The sequence below is a fragment of the Acyrthosiphon pisum genome, chromosome X (genome assembly GCF_005508785.2).
Source record: "Acyrthosiphon pisum isolate AL4f chromosome X, pea_aphid_22Mar2018_4r6ur, whole genome shotgun sequence".
NCBI lineage: Eukaryota > Metazoa > Arthropoda > Insecta > Hemiptera > Aphididae > Acyrthosiphon > Acyrthosiphon pisum.
Genome location: NC_042493.1, coordinates 25958517 through 25973779, shown reverse-complemented (window position 1 = coordinate 25973779; position 15263 = coordinate 25958517). Strand labels below are relative to the sequence as shown.

Here is a 15263-nt window from a genome sequence, read left to right as displayed (position 1 = left end):
CGTAAAACCGAACTCTGTACGTACTTCTACTCTGCGCCTTTTGAAAATTTCATACGTCATTGTACATATTTTCTATGACTGACTAATTCAACACAATCATCAATCCATATTATCTCGTTTATACGTTATATTGTTCAGAAATAAAAAAAAAATGAACAAATTTCTAAAAATAGAATTTTTCATCTGCCTGCTTCAGTTAAAAAAATCTATAACACTGTCTTCTCTGAATTTATAGTTAATTTTAGTTAATCCACTCAAACAATTCATTTCTATTTTTTGTTGAATTCGGCGGTGGCCGTGACGGCCGTTTCGTACAAAAATGACTGGTTTCCAATAACGTTGCTGCAATAATATTTTAATATTATTACGACCGCTTGCATGAAATTCAATACTTAGTTTACAATAATAATAAAAACAACAGTAACAATAACAATAATAACAATAATAATATCTGCCGCCACCCGCAGAACGAGAGAGAGAACGAGTTCTTGACATACCATTTTATAGGCACATACCCACACAAACGCCCATAAAATATTATATGTGTGTGTGTAATACGGGGATGACCATAATTAATAATAAAAGCCGCTTCCGAGCTGCACGCCCGGCGAAAACGATAATTCATAAAACATAATATTCCGACTTAACGGATAATTAGCCGCGCTTGTTTCACCTGCGCTTTTTCAACGTCAATGTACCTAATATATAATATTTATTTTCTATATATGACATGCTCATAATATATATACGCGTAAACTGCAGGTGCGACAAGACGATGATACGTAATAGGTACCTACGTCGTGTAATGCAATTATATATATACACACAGCAATGATGGCGACAAGTTGCGTACGAGCTCTTTAATTTTAAACTGGTTCAAGTCGAGGTGGCGGAAAATATAAAAACTAACAGATTTGGTAGTACTATATATTATTTTATTTTATTTTTTATTTTTTGTATAATACATGCATAACGAGGCAAATAATTTTGTCTTTGATTAGCAACGAGTACATAATATGGAGAGACTCATCAGATATTTTGTAAACTGAGTTTAATATTATATAGTTTTTGAAATTCACTTGTCTTTACCTGTGCAGGTCGGATAGAACTGCAGTAGTGCAGTGCATGTGCACTCGGGGAAAATGATTATAGCTCGAGTTTGAATAAAAGTTACGCTACTATACCTATATAATATTATAAAGTTTCTTATTCTCAAGCCGTCCCGTATAATATATTATATAGTGTTATATAAAACCAGTCCACAATTATTTGATTCGAAGTATATTATATTCAATTTTAATCGATTCCCTTTTTTATAGTCAACTATTACATATCGTTATAATATTTATACTATAATATATTATGCTACAACATGTATTATTATAGCTATACTTATATATGATGTACATATACTATATACTTTACAGCGAAACTGCACACTGCACGTACCTAACTAATAATATATACCACAGGTAGATGTACTTGTACACATCCCGGATATCCGATTGAATATAATATAAAACCGTCAGTAAAAATCTTTTTGATCGAGTAAATCGGTCTGCTCTCGTAATGACATAATATAATATATAGTCACCAGCAGCATCGATAACGCGAATGATGTATATATCTACCATAGCTATACACAGTATAAAATATAAATTCGTATTTCCATAAATTGTGTGTGTGTTATATTATTATACATATTATATAGTTTATATTTTATGATCGAACGGTGAATTTTTTATACTGATGTTTAGTAATCTAGTGTATAAGAAAAAATAATGACATTAATTGACTGTACGACTATAATATTGTTATATATTTCTAAAAGTACATTGAGTTTAGCTCTATATAAGTGAATTATATACTTTCACGTTTCCAATACAACGAATTACGGACTAAGTTAGTTGCAGCAGTATAAAGAATCTAAACCAACCGATTGAGTTATAAACTTGTTATTACACAGTAACTTTTAAACTTAAATTTAACTTTCTGAACAAGTTAGTGGCTCGGCTTTGCAGGTAATGGACGCAGGACGTCCGATCTCATCACACGAGCGAGAATTGATTGCGATAGTTTTATGCGGTCAAACTTTAAAAATTCTTATACATACAAAGTACACGAACTAATATTATACCGATGAACAAATAATACCTTAAGGTAATAGGAGGTATGTCAATATGTCATATTAACTATTAAAAGAACGCAACTCGTTCAGATAATAAGAGGTACAGTGTACATATATCGTTTCCCATTCTCTACATTCTTGCGTTGACTTGTGGTTATCATATTATTATCAGATATTATATTCAGTTTCAAAGCAAAATTAGAGAGTTGTATTGTTACTAAAAATGTCGCAACAGCAATAAGGTTTTTTTTGAAATCGTAATGTTGCTTCAGTGGCATTATTGTATAACCCACAGATTTTTCAAAATCTAAATATAGTACTGTAATACGCCTACTGCCTATACATAACGAAAATCCATAAACATATTATTTTATTTTGTCAAAACAGTAAAAATAAATGAAAAATCCAATCCACGTTATTGGTACGATGCCATGCTAAAATATTACCTATATTAAAAAAGTTTTGTAATATTTACATATTCCTCATATTTTATTTAAAAATATTTAAGATCACAGATATTAAATTTAAAACTACAATGGGGGGGGTGACTCTCTGGATTTGGGTATAAGAGGTGAAGCCACCTGCAGTAGAGTTGGTGATGGCTGATGAGGAGGAGGGGTCATATATATAATATAAAATAGGTTCCATTTGCGATATTATTTGATTTTGACATCTGACGTGGTTTCCAGGAGGATGTTCCCCACACTGCGCGTGTGCTTCCGGAAGTTGGACCCAAACCAAAAGTACTCGGTGCTCATAGATATCGTACCGGTGGACAACAAACGATACCGGTATGCGTACCACAAGTCATCGTGGCTGGTTGCCGGCAAGGCGGACCCACCAGCCCCACATCGGCTGTACACGCACCCCGATTCACCGTTCACGGGTGACCAGCTGCACAAGACATTTGTGTCGTTCGAAAAAGTCAAGCTCACCAACAACGAAATGGACATCAGTGGACAGGTGAGAGCGGTTTCTTTAATATAAATTACATGTATCACGTTTTGTCTTTTCGTTACTTAATCTTGAATTCATATACATTACTTATATACATATAATATATAAAACTAGTCTATAATCTGTATAGATGAGTATTGAATATTGACTTAGAAACAGCGTCATAATTTAAGTTGATTCACAAAATAATTGAGTACTGAAACAAAAGTTGTTGAAATTATTCGTATGGATCATACTTATATGGAATATAGTTAATATAATAATAATATATCTCTTATCGTTTTTACACATTTAATTATTTATAATGGATTTATATGGCAGATATACATTTTTATATATTTAGGTCTTTATAGAATTATGATATTTTTAAAACTATTGTTTAGTTAAATATGTTAACATATAGGCTATATTATAAATTTTATTCCGTGCTGAAATATGTGCTGAAATCTATACATCGATAGTGGAGATACCAAAAGTTGTGATTCTATCAAAACTGTTTTATAAATTCGTTGGATGATGCCGTGTTCGTTATTTCTATGAGTTTATTTTGTAACCGAATTTTTGTGATTGATGAGCTATAGAGACAATTATTACACAAATAGTATATTACGCCCAGACCTGTTTTTTTTTTTTTTTTTAATATCAAGACGATTATTCACAGTGGACCTAGTAACTATAAAGTAATACGTTTTCAGATTTCAAGAATTATGGTCCTCTCTGGCGCTGTAAAACAGATAGTGTTGAATGGTGATGGTGCTTATTTAAATTATATAAATATTACTTCAAAGACTGCACGATTTCGCGCCGCCACTGAATTGATTAGGTACATTGCAGCTATCATAATATATTAGACCAACGGACGAAAGAATCGAACGTGTACATTATATAACATGATAAACTATATAGGTACATTTTGCGAGTCTATATTATGACAGTTATACATGGCTTTTAGAAAAACATTTTTTTTTACTTTATACATAATATTATCTATTCCGCCGTAAAAGCGATTTATATAATAACTAATAGATTGCGTTGTTCCTCCAATTGATGATCAGGCCTATTTTTTAACAATGCAACAGAACTCATATTTGAACTGTTTACTGCTGGAATATTCTGAGTCTCGTAAGCAAATAACTCAGCATGAAGACTATAAAAAATTTTATTCAACCAATTATGTTTTATGAACCTATTACATTCTACAATCACCTATATCACATAACATCAATACATTTAATTTAAATCATTTTAACCACTGGAGAAGGATTAATAAACAATAACAATAATAATAATAATAACTGAGGTACCTATTGACAAAAAAATTAAATTTAGAGGAATTTCAACATTGATAAATATATAATATCATATACTTCTGAATTTATCATTTTTTCAAAAATATTTGACATCATTGACCTCATACTCGTCAGTCATCATATTATTATTATTACTTCGTCGGATCGCGGACAGCGTTCATTACTGCCACCGAAAACGCAAAATAAAGTAATAAATTACGTGAAAAAAAATTCAAAACATTTCGCTCTACACTATCCGCGATGTCAATCCACCCCGGGACTCGTCGCGAACGAAGAACGGCCGCGGGCGGTCTATAAATTTAGCGGGGAACGCGAATAACTGGCCAACGGGGAGATCAGACGTTTTAAAAAGGGCTAAAACTTGACATTTCGACAAAACTATTGATAAACTCAGATGCGCGTGGCCTATAAATTTAGCCGGGAGCGCAAAATCCGAACAGAGTCGTACAAAGTCCTTATAGGCGGTAAAACTCGAATTTTGAAAAAAATTATAAGGCGGAAGTGATAGATAGTGATAATATAATAATAACACAGTTTATTGAATAAAAAAAAAACATGTAAATATATCAATAAAAAAACTGAACTGTTTGACGCATGTATTTAGTGCCTGTATTTAGTAATACTTAAGCGACGTAAAGTGGTAAAACTCCATTTTTCTAAAAAATTATCGATAAACACACGCGACGGCGACACTCGGTTTGCACGTAATATCCGCCGCGGCGGGCCCGCCACTAACAAAGTACGGCCTTTAGATTTAGGGGGGAACTCGAATAAGGTTCGAGCGGAGACGCAGGAAGTTATCAAAAATCTGAAGAAATTAATATCTTCATACATAAACTAAATTATTTATATTAATAGATTAATAAATAAACTAATCAATAAAATATAATAAGATAATAATTAATAATGACGCGTAGTCTGAAAGGTCCCTCGTAAGTGAAACTGAGTCGACTATGATATGCAGTAGACGTGCGCACAAAATGGCTCTCTTTAGATATATTTCTCTCTCTTTTTCTCTGTGTGTGTGCGTATCCAATTTTGACAAGACGCGATGATTGATGAACGATATATTATAACGCGCAGCCTATAATTATATATATATCTGCGTTGCACGTGACACCGGTGGCGGTGACGTGTCAACGGGGAGAGATTCGAACATGAAAAAAAAGAAAGAGAAGAAAAAATGCTTTTTTTCGTGGCCGACGAGAGACACGGCCGGCGACTGTGTTGGGACGAAGACGTTCCGTCGTCGGACGGACGCAAAGGTATCAAATGACGCTGGCGCGCGTATTTTCGACTCGTCGTGCCTATGGTCTCAGATACCATCGCCGCCTTCGTCGACCTCATCACAGCTGTACATGTTCAGAGTTCGGGACTAAACGTGCGCAAATCGTGCGCATTAATTTTGTTCTCCAAGACCTAAGCTGATTAATGCGCTTTATCTTTTATCGAAAATAGATTAAAATAATCGTCGATTCTGCAATATACATTTGGTTTAATTACTATGTAATATATTTATCATATTATGTGTCTGTGTAATAAAAAAAAAGATTTTGTGTGTAATCTTTTTTCCTCGTTTATTCGATATGCTCCAAGGATGGCGATTTAATATTATCTTCGCATTAAGCATTTATCTATTTTATTGTTAGTCTATATTCTATTCGTTAGGTACCTGTATATAGTTCACTGTGGTCTAAACAAATGTATAACTATGTCTTTAATTTTTTGTGTCACACCAAAAATTGGTTAAATTTTTTTTTTATCTATATTAAAATTGAATTGCGAATAAATGCTTTTATAAATATTTATATTTAATAGCTGCAGAGAAAACCAAATAATGAGGCACTTAAATGTTTACTAACAAGACTTTGGAATTTATTTGTATTATACTTAGTAACAATATTGATACATTGTATTTTGTATTTATATTTTATAGATAACTGTTTAATAAATATTTACTAATTTTATATTTTCATTATCTAGTATAATATCCACAAAATGATTGAAAGGTAAAAACAATTCATATAAACATTTGGTTATTAATTATTATTATATTATAATAGTTTACGACCAATATCATTATTTTTTTTTTATATAACGATTAGTTAATATGAAATAAATTATTATAATATTCGGATCCTTATTCATCTGCGTACAGCGCATCTCCATTATTTTATTTTATTTTGCCGGTTTTATAATGTCACTACCTACACAACTACCTATATGTGATAACGTTCTTAGAAAACTTGTTTTTTGGAATTTCTAATTTTAACGAAAAATTATAAAATATTACGAGTCATAACATAAATAATATGAAAAGTAATGAATAATATGACACGTTTAAAAAAAAATATAGTTTTTTTCAAAATAATTGATAAATGATTTTTAAGTGACTGGTAAGTGGGTATATAACATTATATAGTTATTCTGTCAAGTATATATTTAGATTTTAAGTACACTTGAGTATTATTAACAGTTGTGTACAAACAATTAACTGTTGAAAAGGCCACTCGTATAATATAAAGAGTGTATTAAGAGGATTTGACAGTATTATTCATATATAGTTTCCATATACGCGGGGATAAAAATGAGATATTTAAATAATTTAGTTGATTAGTCACTATTATAATATACAGTGGTTATATGTTATGTGGCGAAGTAAAAAAAAATGTACATTATTTAATCTTAGGTCTAGGGATATAATACCAATACGTGTAGTGATGTCGATAAAATTCATTGGTTTTTGTATTAATAGTCATTATTTATTACATTTTACATCGATACCATTAAATTAAAATACAATAATTATATACAGGTACCGATATCCTGTTGTACCTATTGTATGTTAAAAAATAGTCAACAAATTAAAACTATTATAGTTTATTTATAAAGCCTGTATAAACATTAAAAAAATGCAGATACCAATATAGGTCCTATATCTTTGAGATATTCATATAAATATATAATCAAACATTTTTATGTTCATAAGATTTGGTTTTTCTCATGATTTTTCCTGGATTTTGAAATTTATATTGCATTTACGTGTATAGGTACCTACTTATTATTAAATAATATAGTACCTATATAGGTACTACACCTCAGCTATATTCGTAGGTATATTATAAAAGCGTTCTGGTCGATGACGTTCCGAATCATGCGCACGTTATGGGCGTATTTTCAGCGCCATAGACCCATATAAATATTAATAATGTATATGAATTTTGAAACTCCATTTTAATTCTTTTCTTTGGATCAAACCAACGTGTTTACACGTATAACTGTGACATAAAGGTGGGCTTCAGATTTTGATGTTCGGTGAGCTTTATACATATTAAAGGTATATATAGTCGAATAACGAATTTTTTTAACTCTCCGCACACCAAACTTGTACTTTGTTGTGTATATTTTTCTACCAGCTTTATGATTTTTGAATCCGTTTCTTTTTTTAAAAACTTATTTTAAAAGCATACGGTAGAAAATATAAACGTACAGACAAGGTTAAAATTGCAGTAGGTACTAATATAATGTACAGTGTAAAATTATATACATATTCAAATAAAATGTTTCTGAAAGTCGATTTTTTTTAGGAGGGGTTGGGGGAGAATACACATATCAAGAGTTCTTAATGTGCCCCTGTGGCCCCCGTGGCCCACTACAAAAGATGAAAACTCGTCCGTGATGTAAATTTATATGGTTATAAAATAGGTCTCCGATTACTTATATGAGTTATATGTAGAACATAGGTATGTGTGTAATATTATACCTTTAAGTTATTTTTCCACAACTATGCAAGGGCTTATTATTTATAATTTTTTTTTTTTTTGATAACTCTTATTAATCTCCTAGTGCACAAAAAAACGATTTTACGATAATTATCGGAAACCATAAGTAAGATTTAAACAAACGTATATACGTGTGTGATATATTAGGTTATTTTTTTTTTTGCACAACTATGGTAGGGCTTATTAAATTTTTGCAGTTTTTGATATTATTATTGTTATTTTTTTTTTAATAATCTTATTAATCTTTGAGCGCATTAAAAAATGACGTCACGATAATTATTGGAAACCATAAGTAAGATTTATATAAACGAAGGTATTATATATATATATTTGATTAACCAGGATTTTGTTAATCACTTTTAAACACCGCGAGTCGAATTCGTACAAGAAAAAAAATAAATAGAAAACGTAATTATTATTAAATTCATATATAGGTATATACTATATAATATAATAACCTACCTTTATTCGACCCACGCGCGCGTGTCTATATCATAATGTTATTATTTCGTAATAACAGTTTCCATTTACCAGCGGCGGTGGGCCATACGCGCGACGCGTTTGGGTGTTATACCGATTATATATTTTTAAGGTCTCGGTCGTCGCGGAGTCGGATTACACATTTTGACAACGTGATATTATTTTTCATGGGAACGTCCTAGGCTTCTCGCCGTCCAGTCTAAGAACATTTAAAAAAATTAATCTCCGAATTATCGCCAAAACCTCTATTGACCATCCACATAAATGATACGTGAACAGTGCGCATATTATATAGGTATATTATTTCAGTATAAACTGTATAGATACTTAAATACGACGCACGTCACTGCACGTGTTCGAGCATGACAAGCGGGTCGCTTCGCAATATATTTTATTCCTCTATATTATTCCTACATATAGGAATAATATATCAGTCATCATCCTAATACATAAATACAGTGTCATAAATGTTCACACATAATATTGTACAATTATCTACGACGGTTGCACCAATCGTCGATATAATTTTATTTGAAATTTAGGTTATAAAACACTGAATTTTAAAACAAAATTTCAACACAATATGAATGTAAATGATCTATTAATACCTATTAATTATATACCTATGTCCTATTTAGTCTGTTGTATAATATAATAATTCTGTACAATCCTCATCAACTTTTACTCTGGAATCCACCTATACTCTCTCTTTTTCGATCTGCCTATATCTATTATGTTATTATTATATTATGCTACATTGGTTCATGCATGCTCCGTTGACATGAACTATTTAAAATTACACATACGTATATAGTTATAGGTATAACATAGATTTCTATACAATTTATTACTGTTATGTTATCGTTTGACAAATAGTACCTATAAAAATATTATTCAAACATACATCGACTGGTTCAATGTAAAATCGCCATCTTTAGCACGAGACCGAAAACTATCTTATGCGCATACTTATTAGTATATCACGATACGCTTCAAACGAGAATTAAAAGAAATTCAACAAGACTTATAGTGGCATTACTCAATACCTACTAAAATGACATAGGTATCTACTGACTGATAGCTGCAACAGTAACCCATGATAATGATATGACACACGTTTACGATAAGAAAAAAACGCATTGAAAATATTTGAATTAAGTACCTACAGCAACAAAAATAGAAATGGTTTTTTGCTTATATAATATGTTAAAAATGCTGATGACCATTGGTAAATTTATGGTATGGGGGGTAGGGAAGGGATATGATAATATTTTCTGTACCATATAGGTACGACGTTTTTATAATATATTAATCACAACTGATTAACAATTACATTCGAAATACGATAACATGATCCTATATAAATTAAAAAACGTATTATATATTTATATACGATGAGACGTGCACAAAAAATAAAACTCGCGTCGCCATCATTGCCTCGTTAATATTACCTATAATACGCGCGGGTGTCGGTGCGGGGTTACAATAATATATTACGTATGTTTACGTGTGGTATATTATTACATATTATTATGCTTGTATAGGGTGTAGGTAAATAGGATAAGCATAAGCTGGATCGTCATCGTTATCCTCGTATGTATATATAAATAGGTACCTACACAATACACTCGCGCATTATACATTATTATTTATAATATTACGACCAGGTCCCGTGCAAGAGTTAAACTGCCCGATGATTTAACGGTTAGAAAGGAGGCGCGCGCGAACGTTTTTAAAGACTCAATTTCTTTGTAAACTGCACCCAAAACGACGACCACGACTCGAGGACCTGAGCCTTGGACCGCGGTAGGGGATCGGAGCTGGCTCGCGAGCGCAGACGATACGACGACTGGAGCTGGTTGACGCACGTGCAGTATAATGTGCAGTGTGTGCGTGTGTGTGTACAATAACAATATATATAAATCTTTTGTCATGTTAATTGGATAATCGTTAGCCGAAATATTCGTGTGTAAGTGTGTGTGTGTGTGTGTGTGTGTATGACAGTGTGAAAGCCATTGCGAGCACACATATGCAAGATATATATTATATACATATTATATGACGATCGTTATGAGCGGCAGCAGTGACGGTTTATTTTTATGTGCGTACGCGCGTTATATACACATTTTTATACATTAAAACATAAATAATAGTAATAATAATAATAATAATAAAAAATATATAAATAAATAATAACGAAAAAGAAAAACGCGCCGGACACGACGACGTCTCGCGGGTCTGACCACCACCGGCAGGAGTTACCCGTACACACACACACACATACACACACGACGTGCCTACCTATATGATACGTATGCGAGCTTGGTGTGAGTGCGCGCGGTTCAAACGCTGTGGAATGCTGCTCGTGTGCGCCCCCCCGCAGCGGACACTCGTCGTCGTGTGACAGTCGACAAATTTCCTCCGTTCGTTTCCATTTTAATTTTTTTTTCACTTTTAACGACTCGAAGAAAAAAACATAACCTTACTATTTCCCACTCCCTCAGACAGACGCGTGACGAATATTTACAGCCGATAAAGCACGGGGAGATTTTAAGCCGTAAAGTCACTGTTTACTATTTAGACGTGGCACTTCTGGACGCTGCGCAGACGACCGCAATAAGAGTATACATATTTTATTATAATATATTACACGGTTTTCTCTTTTTGAATAGGAATAATATTTTGATGCCGCGGACGTCGACGTTGGTCGTCTAGGCTTGCGATTTAAATTCGTCTATATATCATAACCAATGTTATTTTAAGTCTCGTTTTTTACCAACTTATTATCATTATCAACTGCAGTATTATATACACGATGACAGCCAAGTCCTGGTGGTATATTACGTTGCTTTAGCGTTATGGAATGAATACTATTATTATAGTAATTATAGGGGTAAGGTAATACTGCAAGCTCGAGGACAGATTGTTAACAATGATGTTTTCGGACGATAAACGAAACGATTTAAAAAACAATATCATACAACTGTATAGGCTAGTAAAAATGAACGCTCGATACGTAGGTGCATAATAAAAATAAAATAATAATAATATTACAATAGATGGCTGCCTCTGCCTCGATTACGCTTGATGTAGGACGTAGGTATGTATTATATATAATTTTTTATGATCGATGGAAACGATTTTATTATGTATGCGGGGGACAACGACGACAAAGCTACGATCGTTACGTCGCGTTTATGGCTGTTTTCGTGTTATCGTGTCGCGATCATAATAATATTGTCGTGTTTATTGTATACACATCACATTACGCACCTAAAATCGGTTGGTAGGTAGGTCGAAACCATATACGATAAAAGCAATACTATAGTTTTTTTATTTTTCTATCCCAACGATAATGTGCTTCGAAACCTGAAAAAAAACTATGCCAGGAACCGTGCAGCACTATACTATAATATTGTAATACCTACAATTTGTGCTGCTGAGAGATAAATCGTTATACCACAACGTGTCAAGGTACAACCCATCCCGAGTTATTTGCAGTGGCAAAACTATAGAGTAACGGCATTATGCGGACATAAAGTCATGGGCTCACGATTACAGAAGCGGAGCCAATCGACCATCACTGAATACATCATCATTATTACCTATATTGTTATAAATATTATAAACATGTTCATGGTATTTTCATCGTTAAATTATGTTTTTTATTTGAATACGGTGATTTTTTTTCTGGGAAAATACGTTGGAACTGCACATTATTGAACCGGATTATTTTGCCACCAGCACTGTAAATCCTAGTTACGCCACTGATCATTATTAGTTATTACTATTAATGTTATTGTACAAATCGTTCGGGAAAAAAAAACACCGTCCTTCACGACGTAACTAAGATTTTTATAATGGCGTGTGCGAATCGTGTAGAGCATTATTATATGAGTTGCGCGTAAGTATCGGAGGTTTATTGATAGGCTAGCGGCTTTTTTGATCTCTCACGAAGAACATCTAATAACATCTTTTGCAGCAGCAGTGGCGTTGGTTGGACGTATCGGTACCCATATATGCCTATATTTTTTTCTTCTCTCCGTTTAACTTCCCGCCCATATAGTCGTATCGCATTTATTGTATCGCCGTTATATTACTACTCGCGGCCGATAACGTCGTCTTCGAGGAGGAAAGAAAAAACAAAATTCTCGCGCGTAAAGTCAAATGTTTATATTTTAACAACAATAAAAACGACTTGGTTTCGCGAGTGAGCGGTCTCGTCATTACCCCCGGACACACACATACACATATTTCATATAGGGTCATATTGGAGTGGGTATATTATACTTGAACATACCACTGCAGGTAATAGACGCGCGCGCGTCCGGGCCCGGTTTTATAATAATTATTATCGTCGCGCGGTGAGTCGGAGAAACCTTTTGTCCAACACCTGATAATTAGGAAGTGGGCGTAAGCACAGGAATTATGAGTGACAATTGACGGTGCTGCCTCTCTTTCTATTCCCATTACCGCCACCGCCGCCGTATGGTGTTATTGCGGCGGCGCATGTACTGCAACAGAAACAACAACAGTAATAATAATAATATGTAATATTGTAAAGCCGGTCGACGTGTTATTATTATTATTATTTTGTTTTTGTTTTTTTTTTTATTTAATTTTTCGAAGGCAATTTGAAATTTATGACGGCTCGGACCCGTAGGGCGGCGGTGGTGGTGGCTACAGTGGCGGGCGGAAGACCGTAGTACGACCCGGGTATTTACCGCGCGTTTAATACGTGCGGTGGTGTAGAAACGGGATAGATACCATCATCGGCGGCCCAAGGTGTCAGTTATAAAAAAAAAAACGGTTAATTGCCGGTTAGTTATCCATTATACGACCACCGATGACGGACGGGGGCTAGACGACGACGGCGGCGGCGATGTATAATGTATACATGGGTATCATGATATACCTATACCTAATGCACGTTATTATAACATAGGTACTACATATTATTACTTTACTATTATTGTGCAGTGTAATTGTATAATCATATCTAAACTTATTATTATACCACCGCCTCATTTCGTCACTCGCCTCGTTGCTGAATAGTAATGGTCATGTGTATTTACATAAGCAGAGCTTGCAAAATCAAAATATAAGTTGAACCAGCTAAATTTTGCTGGTTTTGAGTACCTAGTGTAGTAGAAGAATTCGAGATTGATAAAAATAGGTACCTATATGTGTATATCGTATTATACCAGGCTAGCTGAGCCTCTTGCCGAAACCGACAGACTATAATAGTTATTATACCGACCGTGGGTTCGTCTTTCTGTGTAGGCATATAAATATACATAATAGCTAATAAGTATATCATAATATGCTTTCGTGATGTACAACAGAATTTCGAGAGAGCTGATGGAAACAGACAGACTGCTGTATGGTGGTTTTGATGATCATAATAATAATGATAATGTAGCTGCAAGTCTATATAGCCGGCGGAAATGACGTTATAACGTCATGATCTCAACGTGCACTCGAAATCAATTACACTGAAAACGGTTTTTTTATTCACTTTGGAAACTATGTAGTGTAGCACTCTATATATATATATATATATATTATATATTTTATGCATATATAAGACGTACTGGCACGCCGAGAGCGATGTCGTTCGACATTCAGCAGACCGATGCGGAGAGAGAGAGACTGAGAGAGCGCGCCCTACTCATTTCACAACGATGAACGATGTTACATTATCCAAAGTCGCGTCTGCTGCAGCATATTTTATATCATATCTGAAACTATATTATATTATGTATATATATATATGTATATTATAATGTATACATATGACTCGCGTTCTAATTGACCTACTTATACATGTATATATATATATAATACCATTATTGTATCGATATTTCTCACGCATAATATTATACGTCGTCGTCTTCGTTTGTATTAAACATACGTCATAATATCAATCCGTCATTTTTGTTTTATCCCCGCAGATCATTTTGAACTCGATGCACAGATATCAGCCCCGGATACATCTGGTCAAGTGGAGGGGAATGGTGACCGACTTGGACGCGGAAAAGTACCGGTCTTTCGTGTTCCCAGAAACCGTGTTCACGGCCGTCACGGCTTATCAAAATCAACTGGTAAGTACAAAACGGCATGTGTACCTAACTATATAATAACTATATAATATATAAATATTACGCGCGTGATGGTAGTAGCGTTCGACTTCTGCATAATATAATGTACGTGCGGGTTAGTATGGTATGTAGACACACGGAGATCCTTTTATATACCGCGGCTGCAATATCTCAAAAGTGTACGAGAAATTTTTAAAATCCAAGAACAAAACATACAGACAACCGCATATTATGGAAAAATGGTACATTAATATAATATTTTGTTCTTAAACGTTAAAATAAATAAATATAGTTATATAATAATTTTAAAAATAATCCGAGTATTTCCTAAGACATTTCCGACCGGTTCACAATATTATATAGGCTCCTAATAATTCGACATTTCGACAATATGTATATGTCTGTCTGGTCGTCAACGGCGCGCGCGCTTCGCAGCAGTCTTTAGGGATTTAGTTGACAGCCAGCAGCAGATAAGTAGACAGGTCGTGTGCACGGTATACGTATT

At 33.6% G+C, this 15263-nt stretch overlaps 1 protein-coding gene across 1 annotated transcript in view; it reads left to right on the top strand.

The window, feature by feature from the left end:
• LOC100167857 (T-box transcription factor TBX20) overlaps positions 1–15263 on the top strand; it is a 67636-nt gene that overhangs the window by 32388 nt on the left and 19985 nt on the right. Inside the window, exons 3-4 of the mRNA XM_001943301.5 lie at positions 2818–3091; positions 14612–14761. Of these exons, the coding sequence (XP_001943336.2) occupies positions 2818–3091; positions 14612–14761 (424 nt within the window). The remainder of the gene's footprint in view (positions 1–2817; positions 3092–14611; positions 14762–15263) is intronic.